Source organism: Pararge aegeria, chromosome Z, assembly GCF_905163445.1.
Source record: "Pararge aegeria chromosome Z, ilParAegt1.1, whole genome shotgun sequence".
Lineage (NCBI taxonomy): Eukaryota > Metazoa > Arthropoda > Insecta > Lepidoptera > Nymphalidae > Pararge > Pararge aegeria.
Genome location: NC_053208.1, coordinates 16,159,322 through 16,179,387, shown reverse-complemented (window position 1 = coordinate 16,179,387; position 20,066 = coordinate 16,159,322). Strand labels below are relative to the sequence as shown.

The 20,066-nt window shown below is 36.7% G+C and overlaps 2 protein-coding genes across 2 annotated transcripts in view; both read left to right on the top strand.

Annotated features, from left to right (window-relative positions):
- LOC120636207 (membrane-bound transcription factor site-1 protease) overlaps positions 1-7,748 on the top strand; it is a 30,077-nt gene extending 22,329 nt beyond the window's left edge. The window contains exons 16-20 of the mRNA XM_039907568.1: positions 929-1,069; positions 3,170-3,310; positions 4,461-4,635; positions 5,350-5,538; positions 5,896-7,748. Coding sequence (XP_039763502.1) covers positions 929-1,069; positions 3,170-3,310; positions 4,461-4,635; positions 5,350-5,538; positions 5,896-6,119 — 870 coding nt within the window. The 3' untranslated portion in view covers positions 6,120-7,748. The remainder of the gene's footprint in view (positions 1-928; positions 1,070-3,169; positions 3,311-4,460; positions 4,636-5,349; positions 5,539-5,895) is intronic.
- Positions 7,749-14,039: 6,291 nt separating this feature from the next.
- The window catches only part of LOC120636514 (acetyl-coenzyme A synthetase), a 31,031-nt gene continuing 25,004 nt past the window's right edge, over positions 14,040-20,066 (top strand). The window contains exon 1 of the mRNA XM_039908024.1: positions 14,040-14,403. Within this exon, the coding sequence (XP_039763958.1) occupies positions 14,102-14,403 (302 nt within the window). The 5' untranslated portion in view covers positions 14,040-14,101. The remainder of the gene's footprint in view (positions 14,404-20,066) is intronic.

Here is a 20,066-nt window from a genome sequence, read left to right as displayed (position 1 = left end):
GCGTTTTCATTTACATAAATTCATGACGTTTATAAGTTACGATATCGAAACCTTTGAATGGGAAAGACCACTGTAAATTAGTTCCGCCTAGAGGTCGACAAATATTTGTTATAAACCAACTGTCTATCTGCTTAAAAATTGTATTTTACGATTTATTAACACCGTGGATTATGTGTATACAAAAACAATCCATGTTTTAATAAATTGTAAAATTAAATCAAACCATTATTCACGCATTCTATATTAATATTAATAAGTTTTAGTAGTAGACCTTCTTGTGACAGCTCGTCCGTGGAAGTACCTACTACCATTTCTGCCGCTAAGCAGCATTGTTGCAAGGCCGTGTTCCGGTCAGAAGGGCGTTAGGCGCAGTTGGCTTAATACTTAAGCTTCAGGATGATGCATTCAGCTTTCTACTATTGAACTGCAAGGCATCGTAAGGATCTGCACCGTTACGTAGTTGATGTCCCGTGGACTCGTACAAAGCGTTTCGCTTCGCACCTCAAAGATTTGGAATGCCCTTTCGGAGTTTGTTTAACTGATACCTATAATATGGATTCCTTTAAATCAAGACTTGAATATCTTCGGCCGCATCAAAACTTATTTCCGGGTGTGATTGGGGTGCTAGTCTATCGATTTAAAAAAAAAATACTTTGTGGATCGTGTTCCTTGCCTGCCCTGCGAGGTTTTGCTCCGGTGCGAACTGGTTGGTTTTCACTAACCATCATTTGGTCATCTGCTTAAATTGACTATAAAAAAAATTAAGCGTGGTCAAGTACTACTATACACAAAGCGTTTGTTTTGTAACATACTAACCCGAGACTGTTGACAACTGATAAATAGGGATCAAACACACAGCGCCCTCTTACCTAAAAATCAGATTTTATGAATGAAATGATGGATTTTATTTTATTGACGTTTATTTTAGGTAGCATTAGGAGACAGAGTGTTCGAAGGGTCCTTCAAACTGGCTGGTCATCCTATGTACTACGCTAGCGGTACGCACATTCACAGTTTTCCTGAACACGGTGTTTTGGTCACTGCTCAGTTAACAGATCAAGGACAACAGGTACGCTGTTTTTCTGTACACTTTTCAGTAGAGTCTAGTCATTAACAATATCTTCATCAACAGATTAGTGGATCGCCCATTAAAGGGCACTTGTCTCCACCTAGAATGAGAAGGATTTAGGCCGTAGTCCGTAGACGTCATACGCCATTGAGAATATTATTGAGAACTCTCAGGCATGCAATTTTATAAATTTAACTTTTATTAGTGTTTTTACCTACACTTGGAGGAATTATCAATTCTCCAATTAGGCTACGGCTCTCGTACCGTCGATGCCGAAATTAGTATATGCCTTTCACATCAGTCTTATAGCGACTTTAGCGTCATCTAGTAGGAACCGTTGCAGTTTCGATCTATTTTTTCAAAGGTTCATATTACAATGAGACACGTTTGAAACAAGAGATGACACATTGCTTTTTTATAATTTTTATTAATGTTTTTACCTACTCTCAGGCATGCAGGTTGAAAGAAAATATAAATATAAAATTAGTATTTCAAAAAAATTCCGACTAAAACCTTTGAGATGTCTCATAATAATTTCAAAGTTTATACAAAACGCAAGCTCGTAGAAAATATCTTTTACTCAATATTAAGGGTTACTTAAATGATGAAAAAGCTTGAGTATGAATTGCTTTAACTTCATAGCTAAATATTTATTAATTGTGAGATGGTGATAACAAAAAAAAAATTACCCGGCTAAGTTGGTTGTGGGCTCTTCTTAGACCAGGGCGCCTTTGGCACCCTCGTAGCGTTAGTTCACGAACGTATTTATCACCATCACCTAACAATTGTTATCATATAGGTATGGCTTCAAAAGTGCCTGTGATATTCCTACGCAAACGAAAATAGCTCTATAAAGTTAGAGGTGTGTGCTGGGGATAGAACTCAATCTCCCGAAAAGGAAGCCGAGGCCTCTAAGCTATCAACGCTTCTAGTAGAGTATAGTAAAGCTTTTTGTGACAAAACTCGCCCGGGGAAATACTACAAGCATGATTTGTTCTGCCGTCAGGCAGCATTGTTTTTTTCCGGGACATAGAGCGTTGCCGGTGTGATTACAGGCACATTACGTTTAACCCCTTCCGACCCGTCAGGGTTGATGGACATAGGGCTGCACGTTGCAGGACGTGCATGTGCTGCGAAATATTGCTCTATTCATAGCCGTTGGTTTTCCACTTACCATCTGGTGGGCAATCTGTTTAAATTTACTATTAAAATAAACATACAAAACTCCAGCGTATCCGCCTACAGTAATTGCGGTAAGGTCGGGTCGAGCAACGGCCCTTACTGGCATTTGCAGTAAGGGTCGTATACATTAACGCGACGCTATCATAACGATGTCATTTTTCTCCTATTTATGCTGAGCTTGTGTCTTTTTCCGTTTGACTAAATTCAATTTTTCAGGAAAAATTTCGTCACTGAAATATGTGTGTAATGTTCTGGCAGTGTAGTCATTGCTCTACTTTGATTTCTGATTGTTGGATATTTTGAGTGGCCATTGTAGTCATATGAATGAAGGATAAGTTATACTGTTATGAAACAAGATAACGAAACTTCCCAATTCTAAAGGCTACAGATTAATAATTATATTGGTTTTCTAAAATCTCCATTTCAAAGGAGGTGAAACGGTATAGAGGTAAAGATTTGTGAAATAGATTAGATGTTATGCCTAAAAGTGATTTCTAAGAAGCGAGAGAGCCACCTAATTCTACCTTAAATTTAGCTTGCTCTGATTTATAATAATACAATTTATAATTTTTTTTTCTTATTCAAAGGTTGCCTGACAGAGATCGCTGTAAAGCGATAAGGCCGCCTTTTGTATTCTACTTCTATCTATATGTTTCTGTTTTTATTATATTTTGTTTATGTTAATGTTGTGGTATACAAATAAAGAGTTTAATAATAATAATAATATGTCTATTATTTTTCTCCGCAAAATAATAATGGAAAAATCTTTTCATGATACAGGAATTTTAAAATGGTTAGGGCAGGCATTGCTATTAGGCTTGTAGGAAGTGCTCGCCGCAGCTTTTGAGTGGCAGGCACTGCGCTAAGGCTTGGTAATACTTTATCTGGACTTGACTATAAAATACCGTTTTTCTTTAGATAATGTCCGGTGAAAAGGTGAACGAAAGCGCGGGCACGTCGTCAGGAAGTCGCCCTGTTGACGTGCCCATACTAGGCCTTCTGCAAACAGAGGCCGAAACGCGTGACTACACTAACGACACGAATGACAAACTGCCCAAGGTAAGTCACCAGTCGTTGCTAAGCGATTGCTTAAGCCAAGTAATGATGTAAGTGTATCTACTTTCGTTAAAAATTCAACCAAATACTAAGCCAACGCTGGTTGTCATAGGAAAACGGGTACATACCACAATCATATTTTTTGATTTGTCGATATTTCGACCCAGTTGCATTGACCGTGGTCGCGACGGGACTGCGTAGGTACGAGATGTCAAGTTGGACTTCCAACTTGACATTTTAAACTTGACAAGTTTAAAATCTTTAATTAGTCATAGGACTTGGCACGTTCCAAGCATGAATTTCCCATATTATATACAACTGTTAAAAATCTTTTACTTTAATTTCGATAGCATGTTGATTTACGTTACAACTCCGGCAGTGTCGATTAAGCATAGCGCAGTCGAGGAGTTTAATCGAAGGACACAAAATAATCATAAAAAAAAATTAAACAATAAAAATCCAAACTACAGAAGCAAAGATTCATTGATCTGACAGTTCGAGGAGAGCACACAATAACATTATTGCAGGTCAAATTTGATGACGTCATGTCGTAGGTCGTTCAATTATAATAAATCGTTAAAATTCTAGACTACACTATTATAAATTACAATAGTGATAAGTATTATAATTTCAAAATGAGATTCAGTAATAATTATCGAAAATAAAAATTAACAATAAAATAATTTCACTGCTAAGCAAAGCAATGCCGCTACCGTTTATTTTAGTCTGTATAAGTGACAGTGCATATGTCAAAGTAGTTCTTTGCGGTGTCAAACTTTCAGCTAGCGCTAAGCAATGACTTTTTCTCTAGCAATGATTATTTCTCTTGGCCTAATTTTCCATGAAAAGACAAGGAAAATTAGGCAACGACAACATACGTCTCTCTTTTAAGGTTGGCTTACTGTAACCTTTTTCATTCGAACAAAATTTTTTCAACATAATGCATTATTTGTGAAGGCGTTTTTATATACATGATTTTAAACCTCTAACTAGCTCCGCCCAATGGTGTTACCCACGGTGAATATGCCGTTTGGTTGCTTTGTCAGGGGACGTGAAAGGGCGATATTTGCTGTAAAAATACGAATGTTCTTCTAAAACCCTTTGGGAATTCGATGTTTTTTCATCATACTTCGTTCGCGTGAATTTTATGCAGGCCGGTCGGTTGGTTGTGTACGGCGACTCGTCGTGCTTAGAGGGCGGGGCAGCTAGACCGTGCCACTGGCTGCTGTTGGCAGCGTTGCAGTACGCGATCGTGGGCCACGTGCCATCCACTCTGCGGGAGGCCGCCGCAACCAGTCGCCGCCGGGACGTACACATCATCCCTTCGGGTAAGTATTTTTATCGGGTTGATGACGGTCGATTGCCGCAGTGGGCAGCGAGCCTGCTTTCCGGACCCAAGACTTGGAAAGCAGGGTCCCACAACTGATAAAAAAATGTGTGATGAACATGAATGATTTTCAGTGTCTGGGGTGTTTATCTGTTTATTATAAGTTTATATGTATATCTATCTATCGATATATATAAAAGAGAAAGTGTGTGGGTATGTTCCGTATAGGCTCCGAAACGGCTGGACCGATTTCAATGAAACTTTCAGGGAATCTCCGGATTGACCTGGCGAGTAATCCTGTAAAGTTTGGTGACGATCGGAGCACTCCTATTTTTGAACTGTCAAACTGTCGAATACAGCTTTTATTAAAAATTTAATGATGTAAGTTTATTGTTTAAATAAAATAAAAATATTCATCACTTATCTTAATACCTCAGCTACACTTTCTTTGGGGCTAGATGGCGATGTGTGTACTGTATAGTATAGTATATTTATTTATTTATCTTTGTACAGTGCCATCTGCTATCGGAGGTTGGCAACCATTAAAGGTCAGATAGCTATACTACTGTAGCTTTGAACGTTACTATATAATATATATATATTTTAGACGCAACTGGGCGGAACAACGATCTGGTATATTTCCCGAGCCACTGGCGTAAATTTATAAGTCGTACTTTTATTTTTGTGGATCAATTTAGCTTTGAATTCTTCATAGATCTACCGAAACGCGCGGAAGGTGGCCGCTTGCATGCATACTCCAGGGTCCTCTCGCCGGACGGTAGCGGACCTCGGCCGGTTCCGGAGTGTGTGAAGCCTATCGGCCTAGAACCGACGCCTGTCCACGCACCGCCGTCTTCGAGAACTTTGGCTCCGCGGCATCAACCTACCGACCCGAAAAGCATTGGTAAGTTCGCGAAATATCAAGATGACAGCCCTATTATTTCAGTATTTAGTTTGTTTGGCTTTAGATCATTAGGTCCTTGGTTAACGTGTTTCTGCACCGTAATAATGATTATTTTTTAATATAACTAATCTGGTCGTTCAGAAGCGGTGATAGCCTAGTGTTTACAGTTTTGCCTCCCTTGTTTTCAATCCCACTCTCTCCTAACACTTTTGAGTAATGTGCGTTTTTGATTTAAACAATTATCAAATAAACGAACTATTTCAAATCGGATTAATAGTTCCTCAGATTAGCGCGTTAAAAAAAAACGAACAAACAACATCTTCAGGTTTATATATCATGCCATGCCATTTGTTATAGGGGCCCCTGATGTCGAAGGCACGGAGGCAGCGCCGCGAGCTTGGCGAGGCGCCGGGGCGGCACCGTCCCGTTCACATCCCGACGCCGAACCGGTCCCATCCACGTTCGCCAGCAAACTCTTTATGCTATGCGCCATCGTTCTAATCGTCTATTGCTTAGCGGCTTTCTGGAAGCGGTGCGGGCGCAAGATTAGAAGACGAAGACTGATTTCGTTAGCTACCTAGCATAAGCCTAAATCACCCAGGCGGGTGAAACGAGGTTAAACGGGTGTATACCGTTCCGGAATGTTCTAGGAACGGTATAAGCGATCGTACTTTGTCGATTGCGCCGCGAACAAACGTTTTTTAAAAGAAGTTTTATAGCAAGAATGCGATCTTTACACGCATTTACACTAACAGTTATTTCGCGGTGTATTCGACAATGCACCCGTTTTGCTTTGGATAGAACGGACAAAATTGAAATGTGAGTGCATTCCTGTCAAGGAAGAAAGTGTCCCACGAAGAACTTGAAGTTGCAGAACATAAAATATGTGAATTACATGAATGTTGGTATTGACTTCTAAAATATCAATCCGAGTGTTTAATAACGTTGTATTACGTATTCTCATATTTGTGTCCGCTATAATCCGGCCGCTGAAGGAGTGTTTTCCTGACATTTGTCAGTTAGTCATATAAAACAATAATAAACAGTTGACATAACCTTGTAACAGCGCAATATGGATTAAAAATATATTATTTTCTCATCAGTTTAACGTTAAATTTGGCGCAAAAATAAAAAAATATATAGAATTTAATTCAATGATACGGGTAATATAAAAAGTGAAATATTTTTATCGTAAAGCAACTTTATTCAAAATTACATCGTCTATTAAATCACGGCCTGTCAAGAATACATTCTTTGAACGCCCGATGTGTAATCGCAATGTTATACCAAATGTAAGTTTTTCCGCTAAAAGACTGCTACTGTGGGACGTACATGTAATGTATCTTTACATTCCAGCGCGGCTAGCATGGACAGGGAATATTTTCTCCGTGGGGAAAGGACAAAAATATGTACCAATAGAATTGTCCCCTCCCACAGTTTTATCCACACTTCGAGCACAGTCGCACGACTGGAAATAACGTTCTTTCCGTTACCGTAACATAACGTCCGTAACGTTCTTAAGAGTAAATTCGATCCCCTGTCAGTGGATATAACCGGGGATAAAATTTTTGTCCCCTGCATATGGTAGCCGTTCAGCTGGGCTAGCACAACATACAGGATTATGTGTTAAATAAAATTATATCGCTCAGTTTATTGTGTACATAACATAATGGTTGTTCGTGAATTCTTAAGAGTAAAATTTTAGATTCTCCGTGTGTAATTTTGCAGCGCACGACCTTCTTAAGAAAGCAGACCACACAAATGTGTTTCGTCTGGTGGAAGCTTAGGCCGTGAATATTGTAGAGGAATAAAACAAAAAGGTTAGCACTTGTTTTAAAGTAAGCGCTTTTATTTTACGAATATGTCAGCCCTATCGCACCTTACTCTCTTCTACAACTTATGAATTAACTACTTCTATGAAAATCACATAACATTTTGGCTTCTCCAGAAGTTGGGGAAGACGAGATGGTATAAAACGCACCTTTATATTAAAAGTATGTCACATCTCTCATTTTTTTTCTTAAATATAGAAATATAACAAAACTCCTAAGAGGATCGTATTCCGGATTGACGTTAGATTCAAAACCCCACCACTGTAAATGCAAATCGATGATATTAATGTTTACAAGGCGGCACTGAAACAGTATTATATTATTGGATAGAACCAGGCGTTACTTTTCGAAAATCCATGATATATTATCGAAATTAATTCACGGAGTATAGCAAATTAAGCTTAATTTCGATAGTATTATATTACATACAACGATTAGCTAATAATTATTCCATCTTTGTTATATTAAATTCCTTTTATAGTTTCAAGTAATATAAATAGCAAATTTTTGACCAAAGTGTCCTACTTTAATGGCTCATCAATAAATAGGCAATCACAGTCCACTGGACTGGTCTAAGAGACTGGTCTTAGAGAGGCCTTAGGCTAAGGCCTAAGGCCTCGGGAGGGTTTGTCAATATGGTAGCTGTAGATGGTAGTAGTTGCACGGAAGACGCTGCCGCCCGTGCTTCGTTGTCTTGTAAGACTCCCACGGGAAGAGGAGAGCGATTGTATTCACACAACACTTTACTGTTTAGTCTGTGTACTATGTACTTATTTTAGTTATTACTCAATTAAATAAGTAAGCCCATTCCCAACATAATAAATTAGTACGCATAAGCGTAATAAACTGCAAATAACTAAAGCAATAAGGTCACAAAAAACCGACACCCTGAAGTTAGTTATAGTCGACATTTTAGTCTATCAAAAAAAGGTTTGTCAGTGTACACTTTCAATTGGCAAAGGGCTCATTCCGGTGATTTAATTGATTCAATTGTACAAAAAATCTCAAATTTTATGGTCAATGAAACTTGGTGCTCCGATAATGAGATAACTAGATAATGCATTGTATAAAAATTTTCAATGTATTAAATACCTTTTTTCTATTTTTAGTTTCGTTTTCTCTACAAACGTAGAATAAGGCGTAAGATAAAAATTTTGAAAAGATTTTCATCTTGTTATCCAAAGAAGTATAACTTCTAACGCGTGTACATAAATACACACACGTTTTTTTTGGTCATATGATTAGTTAATAAAATTAACTGATTTGTTTAATTCCTTCTATGTATTGATTCAAATGCAAATACGCCAATTATGCTAGCCCTGGCGATGTTTATGAAAAGTGTACAGTCCGTTCACAGTTATTTCACTTCTAGAAGTAAGGTTGGCGTAATTTGTTTATTTAGTACTAGCGTACCCAGCCCGCTTCGCCCGGCTAGATTTTGCTTTATTTTATTTAATCAATAAATTTTTAATTTAAGTCTCATAATATATTAAACCATTTATTTCTCTACGTATTCATTCTCTTCTATTCTCTTCTCGAGCGGGTGAAGATCTTTATCTACACCCATGTACACACACAATAGAATATCATCATAGTAAATAAAAGCTGTATTTGACAGTTTGACAGTTCAAAAATAGGAGTGCTCAGATCGTCACTAAACTTATGATTACTCGCCAGGTCAATCCGGAGATTCCCTGAAAGTTTCATTGAAATCGGTCCAGCCGTTTCTAAGCCTATACGGAATATACCCACACACTTTCTCTTTTATACATATAGATTGATTAAGCCCAATTAAACTGCTTGAATTAATTGATTGAAGAACTATAAAGTGAAATAAACAATAAATTGGAATACTTTACTAATTAAATTAATGTTTTAATGACTAATGTCAGAGGTAAAATAACTATGAATGGACTCTGTAAGAAATGTTTATGAGACTGAAGTTACACGTTTTTTTCAATCAGTACAATCAAATATTATTTGTCAAAATAAAGACAAAATAACGAAAAAAAAAAAAACAAAAATAGTCGCGGTAACCTTGTTTTCCAAACTTATGTCGCCAAACAAGTGTCTTGATTTAGTCTATCCTTGTCCTGGTTTCGGCATCTGTACTGTATTTTAATCTTTGCGCACTAAGTATCTTATTTTGCCCACCTCTTCGATAACAATGGACTTAATTTTTATGTCAAAAGTAATAGATAAGCGTCTGTTAGAGCTCGTATATAAAAGTTTCATAAAATGTATTACGTGACGTAAATTTTGACACTTAGTTAATGTCAAGGCCGGTAAACGTCACAGATTGTGTCTTAAGTAGAAGATCACTTTTTGTACTTATTACGTGCATACCTCCTCTTTGTACTTAGTTTATGAGAAACGGATTACCCAGGAAAGGGTTGTGAAAGGGATTTATGAAAAATGCACTTTTGTACTGTCTCGTACAAAAGTTTTTATACATTGTTCCCACATTGGATAAGTTGTAATGTGCCAATTCTGTTGGACAGAAAAGTCAAATTTTAACCAAATTTTTCTTAATGTGGAAAATGATAGCTCTACTTTTTAGACCTGTTAATTAAGCTCCATTTAGAGATACACAGAATTGGCATCAATATCGCTATCGCTATATATGTATCGCTTGTTATATGGGAACAATAATAGGAGATTGAATGTTCTAATTCTAAGATATTATTTTAATAACACAAGTTTCTTCAAAGAGCAATATGTAGTGTCAACAGGTTTCCATGGTAGGGAATTATTTTTAAATGACGAACTACAGTCTATTATATACTGTCACTCAGCTTAAACTAAAAACCAATTTCTGAAATCAGGAAGTAAGCAAGTACTGTTTTTTCGTATGAATTAAATAACAATTTAACTCTATTGTCTATGACATTTCAATCGTATCGAATGTATTTGGGACGTGCCATTTTACAAATCGACAATAACTGTCAATTTACACGTCACAAACTTGGGTTATGTGTGCGTTACTATTTGAATGCAATAGAGACCTGGGACTGGGATCAGTGATGTTCAGTGATATTTTGTGAATTGGTATGGGAGAATCTTTTATACCAATCGTAGTATTCATTATAATGCAGAGCAATGAATCATCATCATCATTGTCTACCCATTAACGATATTCAATTGCTTAAAACGCACTAATTTAGAGCTGCATGACGCGGTTCGAATTCGCCCCCACCCCGAAAGTTAAGCCCAAGTCCAAATCACTAAGCTATCACCGCTTCGATACTTCAATGGAAAATAATTGTAGTTTTGATAAATAAAAAAGTACGCGGTGACAGCCATAACACCAGCTTTGCCAAAATATAAGGTCAAGTAGTTTCCCGAATAACTCTGAGGCTCTAAAACTTTTATTCATAACCTACTATAAATAATATGAAAATTGAAATATAAGTTACTTCAAATTACAATCATCATATGTAGCGAGTGCCGTGGAAGCTTGGTGTTTGTTTTGTTAGTGTCACTTTACATTTGTGCGTCTTTGAAAACGCAATGACTGTGTTAATTAGCCAATATGATATTTGTTACGAGATATTCTTAATTTATAATTAGTTTGTAAGTAGTAAAATGATCACATTTTAATAATAAATTACTATCTTGATGTTATATATTTTTTTTATTATTTCATACATTTTCCCTTTTTTACCAACAGTTATACCTACTAATTATGAATTTAAAATGAGTGAATACTGTCATATCTCTTACGTACATCTCTGAAATGTGATTACAAATATAATGCATTGTTTTATTTACAAAAAATATTATTTACAAATCCCGTGGCAACAGTTTGTTTTTCTACACGGCTAGCATAGGAGACAAAAATTATATTCCCATAATATACCCCCTCAGAGGGATACCATTAACGTGTCCACCCCGCAAAGCACATCAATAGAAGATTTTTACTCCGTATATTATTTCTACTTTGCAGCAAACTTCGAAGAGCTTTTTTTTTATTCCATTACAAGTTTGCCCTTGACTGGAGTATCTCACATGATGGTACTACGACAATACACACATCGCCATCGCCATCTAGCCCCAAAGTAGGCTTGTGTTATGGGTACTAAAGATGACTGATGAATATTTTTATGAAAAATATACATAAATACTTATAATATACAGATAAACATCCAGACACTGAAAACATTCATGTTCATCACACAAACATTTTCCAGTTGTGGGAATGGAACCCACGGCCTTGAACTCAGAAAGCAGAGTCGCTGCAAACTGCGCCACTGCCGTCAAATGGTATGGTAAGTGATTATGCAGTCTAAGATGGTAGCGGGCTAACCTGTTAGGGAGTATGGCAGTTACATTCAACCAATACTCCTAATCGGTTTTTACAGAGCATCGTACCAGTCTTCAATCATCGTAGTCAATCTTTGTCTTTTGGGCCGTAACTAGCCACGGCCGCAGTCTCCCTTAATTGCTCCCGCCGGGAATCCAACCTGGAACCTCCGACTTAAAACCACAGTGCTCACCGCTGCTCCAGGGAGGTCGTCAAAAAGAGTCGATATAGCAATGGGTGAAAACAGAATTGGGTCCTTTCCGCGGGGTGAAATAGTCTCCTTCCTGGCTACCGAGGATAAATACTATTCTGTTACTCTACGACCTATGTAGTCTCTATATTAACTCTGTGCTCAAAAATTTATTGGTTGTTTATCTATTAAAATAATTATCTATAATATTGTTTAGGTGTAGTCCTCATTTTTTTAAAACTTGCGGAAACTTCGACATTAAATGTCCAATTGGAATAAATTAAAAATATTTAATAAGTACTTTGTTACTACTGTTACTCGATTTTATTTCCGACGGCGCGAAAATTTTAGAACACAAAACCTGCTTTCGCGACTTAGCTATGATACATAGATTTATTGCCTCGTAGACTTTTTTGTAGGTAATAATGAGTACTTAAAAATAAATAATTTTTATGTATCTTAGTTAGCAATAGTTTTTTCAGCGCACGCTAAGTAATGAATTTTAAAGGCAACATTTTGCTACTTTGGATTATATTATTGAATTTATCTTAAAGCTATCCATTTTTTTTTAAATTATACCCGTGTGTTATATTATAGTAAGTTTAGCTCTCTTTTGGAGAAGAAATGATTAAAATTGCTTTAGTACTTTCGGAGTCTATTGGGTACAACAATCAAACAAAGAAATCTACTCTTTATGAGTTTATACAGTGCTAATCAGAAATTATAGCTCGGCGGAGACATAAGGTACAAGATAAAGGTTATTTTTTTTTTAATAACGAGATACAAGAATTCCCGCTATTACATAGGTTCGAGGCAATTCCATCATCATCATTAGCGTCAGACAATTTCAGTCAACTGCTGGAGTCCAGCAGCTGAACTAAGGCCTCGTCATAAGCAAGCCATCTTTTTCTTTTGCTGGTAATCTGCACCCATTTCTTCCCTTCTGCCTTGACATTATCATCACCCCATCGAGCTGGTGGTTGGCTGGCTTCTGTGTCTAGTGTGCGGTTGCCAATCCAAAATCTCTCCGCTGCACCCAGGTCTATTATATCCGCTGCTATTTAAACGATGTCAGAAATTCCAGTTCAGTTTCATAACTCTACGTTGGAACCCTATCTGATAGTCAAAATCCTAACGACTCCCTATTTTGAGTAGGTAGGTTTGAGTTCATCAAGAACGTTATTGGAGAACGTGAACAGAACTTCTTAGCGGATTACAGCAAACCCCTCACTTAAGGCTTAATGAAACTGATTACATAACTGTTGCCAAATTTTTGGCGTTTTCACTGCTAGGACGGAATAAAAAGTGTTTGAAATTTTCCTGATTAGGTACCTGATCTTCAGCATACAAATCATTTAACAAATGTGATTTAAACTCTTGCTTTAACGATTACTGTTCTTTAAAAGTTTAAGGAGCATAGACTGATGGATTCCGAATTACCTTTAAAGACTTACAAAGTCGGGCACCCATCCATTTTCAGACCTGGGTCAAAGTAGCTTACCCAGCTCTATCGACTTTCATGTGGTGCTGCTAACAATCCATACTTTATTTGCCGTTACAGAATTAAAAATAAATAAAATAAAAGCGAACAAAATTTAAATTTATATCGCGTGGCTCCCTGGGACGGTCATGTTTACGTGATGCTTTCAAAAAGTGGATAATTAAAGCTTGAAAAGCAAGTACAGTTTTATTAATAGCCCACACCTCAGTCGATTGTTTAAATAATTTAAAAGAAGTTTTGTCGTTATCTTTTATATGTGTACTTAATATCATAGATACTAAAATATAATATTTGAACTACTGGTATGAATGAAAAAAGCTTTACGTTAGGTATCCGACTTATTTTGATAGGCTGTAGACTTTCTAGCAGAAAGCTGCATCCAGCGATTTGTGCGGACAAAGCCGCATAACACATCTAGTTTGACCATATAAAGTTACAACGATTGACAATAGTTCATTGCGTTGCTCGCTACATTGCAGTTTAATTTGTTACGTAAGTAAAATAAAAAATAGAAGGTTCGTATAAGTTACGGACTTTGGTATTTTTTTCATACGAATTCGCGCCAATTTGAATAAGTCCAAAGGCGCACGCGCGGTAATCCATGCGTCATAGGCACTCGCAGATTACCAAACGTCAACTTTATTTAACGTTTCCATTCAGACTTCAGTAACCGTGCAGACATCGTCAAGGCAAGACAACTACATATTTGTGGCGCGGATTTAGCGCAAACTGCTAGAATGTCGCGCGTTTACAAACCGACCGACTATGTTGTCAATAAATCCTGGGTGCCCACCCTACAAAAATACAAAGAGATGTACAAAAAATCAATAGATGATCCAGAAGCTTTTTGGTCAAAAATAGCCAGTGAATTCCACTGGGAGATTCCTTACCAGCCCGGCAATTTCGTTTCATACAACTTCGATGTCGACAAGGGGGATATTTTTATTAAGTGGATGGAAGGGGCTGTAACCAACGTTTGCTTCAATCTTTTGGACCGCAACGTGAGAAATGGCCATGGGGATAAGATCGCCTACTACTGGTAAGTTGCTTTTCCAAATACCATTGAAGAATCGATAGACAGCTGAGCGAATGCACCGCACTGAGACGGCGCGCGAACGTATTGATTTTTTTGTATTTTAACAGTCTCTCGTTTTATTACGTAATTTTTTATATTTCTTTTATTTTATCGTACATTGTTAATAATTTTAGCGAAATTTTAATTATTTTTTTATCATCTAACTTTAACGCTATTTTTTTACTTTGATGTTATAATTTGTGGCTACTTTACTAATGTTTTTATATTTTTATTTTTTATAATTTTATTGTATTTCAATGATCATTCTCTTTATCTATCGGAAGGAAGGATTCTTATTTTTTTAGCTACGAATTATGTTTGTTTGCACTTGTATGTATGTTGGTTCAACTCAGTTTTCCTCATACATTACAAACTCATTGTATATTTTGAAAACATAAAACCATATTGCTATTTTTGAAGACCAGTAGATACCTAGTTTGGTTTACGTTTTTGTTCTTTAAGTCAGAAGTGTATAATATAGATTAATTGGTTATAAAAACAGTTTTGAAACAAATGTTTGAAGATTCCCGAATATATTAGTAATTGTAGAAAAAAATATCATAATCATAGTAGGTATATGATATCTTTTCGCATCCATAGCCTTTCTTGTTCTTAATATTGATTTATACTATCCGTAAGTCTAGTACGTAAATCCGTTATTTCGTAAGAGTAATTGTCTTATGACCTATCTACGGATAGGGATACATTATCTACGATTCCAGGATGAATTAGTAGAATTTACTGATTGCGTGAAATTACACATATTGAAATAAAATCCAAATATTTAGAAGGCACTTATACTGTGAAAAAATTAGATAGCATTACCAACGAAATTTTTGGGGTCACAAGAATTATTGGTATAGTTATGACGATCCATTTGCAAAAGGTTGATCGATCATAGCTCTTTGGGTCCTGAACTATGAATTTTGACGACGGAAGGACCACAACTTCTGTCCACTGACCAAAACTCAGTAATGATAGTTATTCAAAAAAATGTCCTTGATTAGCCTAATTTCCCTTAAATTATATGTTTAGCATAAAATTTAGTCGAATAATTCCCTATCACTGATCTATTCCGCTAAATACGGTATGATGCTAAATATTTCACGGAAAGCCTTTTTCGGGATACCAAATATTTGAAATTCCAAAATAGTTATAAGCCACGAACAGGTAACAGGTATTAGCAATAACACCTAGTTACCTTAATAGGTATGCCTATTATAGTATAAAGGACTACATAATCGATAAAAAAGCTTGGGTGTGAATTACTGCTCTTACCAGGTTGCTCTAATAATTTAAAATGACATTGTGAGATGGTAATAACAAAAAAAACAGCCGGCTAGGTTTGTTATGCGCTTCTTCTTAGACCAGGACGCGTTTGGAACCCTCGTAGCTTTAGTTTTAAGTTAACGAATGTGGTTATCGCCATCATCTCACTACCGTGTAATTCTTAAATACGCATCAAAAGTGCCACTTATGGGCCTATTAAAATAAAGATATTTTTGACTTTGATTTTGACTTTGGTTCCCAAATCGTGTAACAACACATTTTTATAATTCATTTCGTTCTCGTATAAAGGTAATTAATTGTAAAATTCATAGTTAAATTTTGCCATTATTAACGTAAGCTCAGATCATCCTTTAGGTATTGATAATTATTAAATTAATGAGTACGAATTTTATTACGAAAATAGGTAAGCTTTAAAATACCGTTAATTTTATGGTCTTGAATTTATCACAACAATAACAGACAGTTTTTAAGTATAAGTTTCGACTAAATAGATACATACCCAGTCGTGAAATGAGGTCGCTAACTATAAGCCTCATAAGAAGGCTCAGAGTCACTTAGTGGACAATGGAGAGAGCTAGTAGTTTCGGTATGTATGCTCTAAGTATGCGAGATCAGATCACATATTATGCGGAGATCCGTAGTAGATCAACGAACCGCGAACCTGAAGTGGCAATGGGCGGGGCGCATAGCTCTGAGAACCGATGTAATAGGGACCCCGGACTGATACGCACCATTGGTCAATCCCCAGCTAGAAGACACACGGAAAAGAACGTTAAATTTAGAACTCCCTGCAGAAGACAAACGTTCAGCAGTGAACGCCTATCAGTTGATATGATGATGATGATGACAATGATAGGTCTTTTCAGAGAAAAAGTGTGACTATAGAAGTCAAGTCAAAGGCGGTGGGTCATGGTAGTCCGGTGGGTAAGAATTCACCTGCACTTTCGCGGGCCGATTTTGAATCCTTGCTCGCCCCAATAATTTTCTTGAGTAATGTGCGTTTTAAGCATGTAAAATACAACTTGCTTCTACGGTGTAAGAAAACATCGTGAAGAAATCTGCATGCCTGAGAGCTCTCCATAATGTTCTCAAAGGTGTGTGGAGGTCACTAATTCGCACTGGGGCAGCGTGGTGGACTACGGTCTTAACCCCCTTCTTGTGTGGGAGGAGACCTGTGCCCTGTAGTAGGACGGTAATGGGTAGATATTATAATGATGAGAAGGCAATGAGACATTATACTCGAAAACTTTTGGCATGCTAACCGGCTGTCTCTGAGAAATAGTACGGTGACAGACGAACGGACAGGAAACGGAATGATCCTAGAGTTCCTAAAATTCTACGAACTTGTTGACCGCAATATACAACACAGTTACGCACAACGCAGACAGAGGAGACAGGCGGAGACATCAGACAAGCCCAGGGAAAGAAGAAAATACACCACAGTTTTGTAAGGAACGTAGTTCAATACGAACTAGACATATGAAATAATATCGACTGTAAAGTTAATTCCAGCCGTACGTAATTATCGAATGAATTTAAAAAAGTTTCCTGTAATATCTGTACTGTGACTGTACTGCAGTTTGAATAGTGCATATTCCATGTAGATTAAATTTATGGTTGTAATATGCTTAACGGATCAAATTACAGATTAAAATACTAAAAAGATGAATCCCTAAAAGAGCTAAGAGCGATTCCATTGTCGTTACAAACGCAAAAAATTCTTAGCATTCTTATGTATATGGGCTCTATTAGCGGTAGCAGAAAATATTTTAAACTATATAAGATATGTTAATATTAACCACGTCTTCGAAAGGAGAATTTATTTACATAATTACAATATTTCACGAAGAAGGAAGGAAGATACATGTTGAAAAATATCTGAAAGAATAATTTACATATCAACTCTTGAACACGGATATGGAAATATGCTATCTTACGGATATACGCGAGCTGTTAAACTTCTTTGGATATTATGTAACGCTCGTAAGTCCAAGTGTGCTTTGGCCTCGGTTAGACAGCGTAGAAAGGTCGATAGCTTTGGCTAAGCAACGTTGTTAAATGTCAGTTACTAGATGGGCGTACGACATTGAAGGTATTCACAAGCCTTTTGGCTTTACTGGCTTTAGTTAAATATACAAATTTCCCAATAAAGAAAGAATAAAGGCAATAAAGAAATTATAATTACCACTTGATACTATCCTAAAAGTACATCAACTCTAATTATCGTCAACTACGGATAACGAGGTTTAGGTCCCGAACCCGATATAGGGGCACACGGTTAGGTTTTTATGGTAAGAAAAGTATCAGCTTGGAGTTAGGGAATTGGTGGTGTCCACTAGTAACACGCGACTATGCTCCATGTTCTAAAACCCTCCGTCCTCTGAAAGAGGAGCTATGTGTCTAGTAGTTAGGAATTAAAATCTTTACTCATTTTTAAAGGCGACTATAAAATGCGGCGCTACCTTAGTTCCGATGAGACCAAGATCCATTCCCGGCACGTTCCTCTAACTTTTCGGAATCATGTACGTTTTCAATTTAAACAATTAATATATCACTCTGTCCAGGGAAACATCATGAGTTCTCCATAAAACGGTCCGAAAGGCCTGGATAAAGGCCGGTAAAAGTCCGGATAACCTATATGCAAAATGCACATATTCCTATGAACATTGGAATTTGAGATCATCCACCTAGATGGAAGCAAAGCTGCACGAAGTTGGCAAACCTTATACGTGAAGAAACAGCCTATCCTGAGGAAAATGCATGTTGAATAAAAAAAAGTTGCACACTTGTTAAGTTCTAAACGGAAGCAAAGGTTATCTGCGCTACTTTTCAAGCGCAATTCAAACCTTAAGTTGAACTTCCGCATTGCAGTTATACTCGTTGGCTTTGTATTATCTAACATTGACAACTTATACTATATTATTAACTCAACCATATAGGTATCTCTAGGCAATATTTAAAATAAATTGAGTTTAAGATACCAGTATATTTATTATTTTTTTATATTTATAAATTTTTAGGACTCATTAAGAAGCGCTGATAGCGCAGTGGGTAGGAGCTTGACTTCCCTTTCAAGGCGGAGTTCGAATCCCAGCACGTACCTTTTAATTTTGTAAGTTATATGCGTTTTAATTAATAAAAAACATCACTTGCTTTGACGGTGAAGGAAAACATCGTGAGGAAACCGGCATGCCTGAGAGTTCTACATTATGTTCTCAAAGGTATGTGGATTCCACCAATCCGCACTGGGCCAGCGTATTGCACTACGGCCTTAACCCCCCCCCCCCCCCCCTCTCCTCTCTGTATCTCCCTTTTGGAAGGAGACCCGTGCCCTGTATTGGGCCGGTAATGAGTCGATATAATTATGATGATGATGATGATGATGCAGTGCCCATTCGAATATTTGTTTCTACTTAAACAGTTCTAGATCAGTATTTAGGATTTCAGCTGATGGCTTTCGTAGGGTGAACATAATTATTGGTAGGTACCGAAGTTTTAATCTTTCGTACCTAATCATTAATGTCTGTATTCTTAATTGAAGCATTAATATATAAATGCGTTAACAATTCGATAAAAAATGTTTTGCAAAATTAAAATTTGTGCACATATTTGAGTATATATGATCCATAAAGTAGCTGAAATGATATACATAACACCTTGTCCATTCGCAAATGGCCATTGTGTTCTCCTACAAGATAAAATTGGTGCCCGAGTGCATTACAAAGAGCGCATTCTTAACAGTGCCACTGAAAAGCATTCATCTACAATCAACGCGTAAGTAAATAACTACAGTACCCTTAGTATGAAATTGCACATCACGTAAGTGTTGGTATGTTTCGAGTAGATATCGAAACACTATATGATATCAAATGGACCTTTAGTACCTACTTTTAAATTCCGTCTAATCTTTTTATGTTTAACAAAGATACTGCCAGGTTTTCACTAAGGGTTCACTGATATATTAAATGCATTCATGTATGGAAAAACGCGATCTTTAAATAATAATAATAATAATAAGCATAAATTAAAATTTGTAAGCATGGTTAAGAATTCCAAAAAAAAATGAAAATTAATAAATGATAGAATAAAATAATAATAATAATATTTGATTATTGTTCGAAAAAACATAGGTACAATTTACATTACATCTGCACAATAGGTATAACTGATATTAATGTTATAATTCACACGGACATACAGAAATCAACTGTCCCTAAGCTAAACATCGGTCCCTAACTTAAAAAATATAAATAAGGTACCGTAAGATAACCAAACCATAAGATACCGAAAACGGAGTTGCTCTGGGTAGGCACGGCATAAAGCAAACCAAGCTGGCG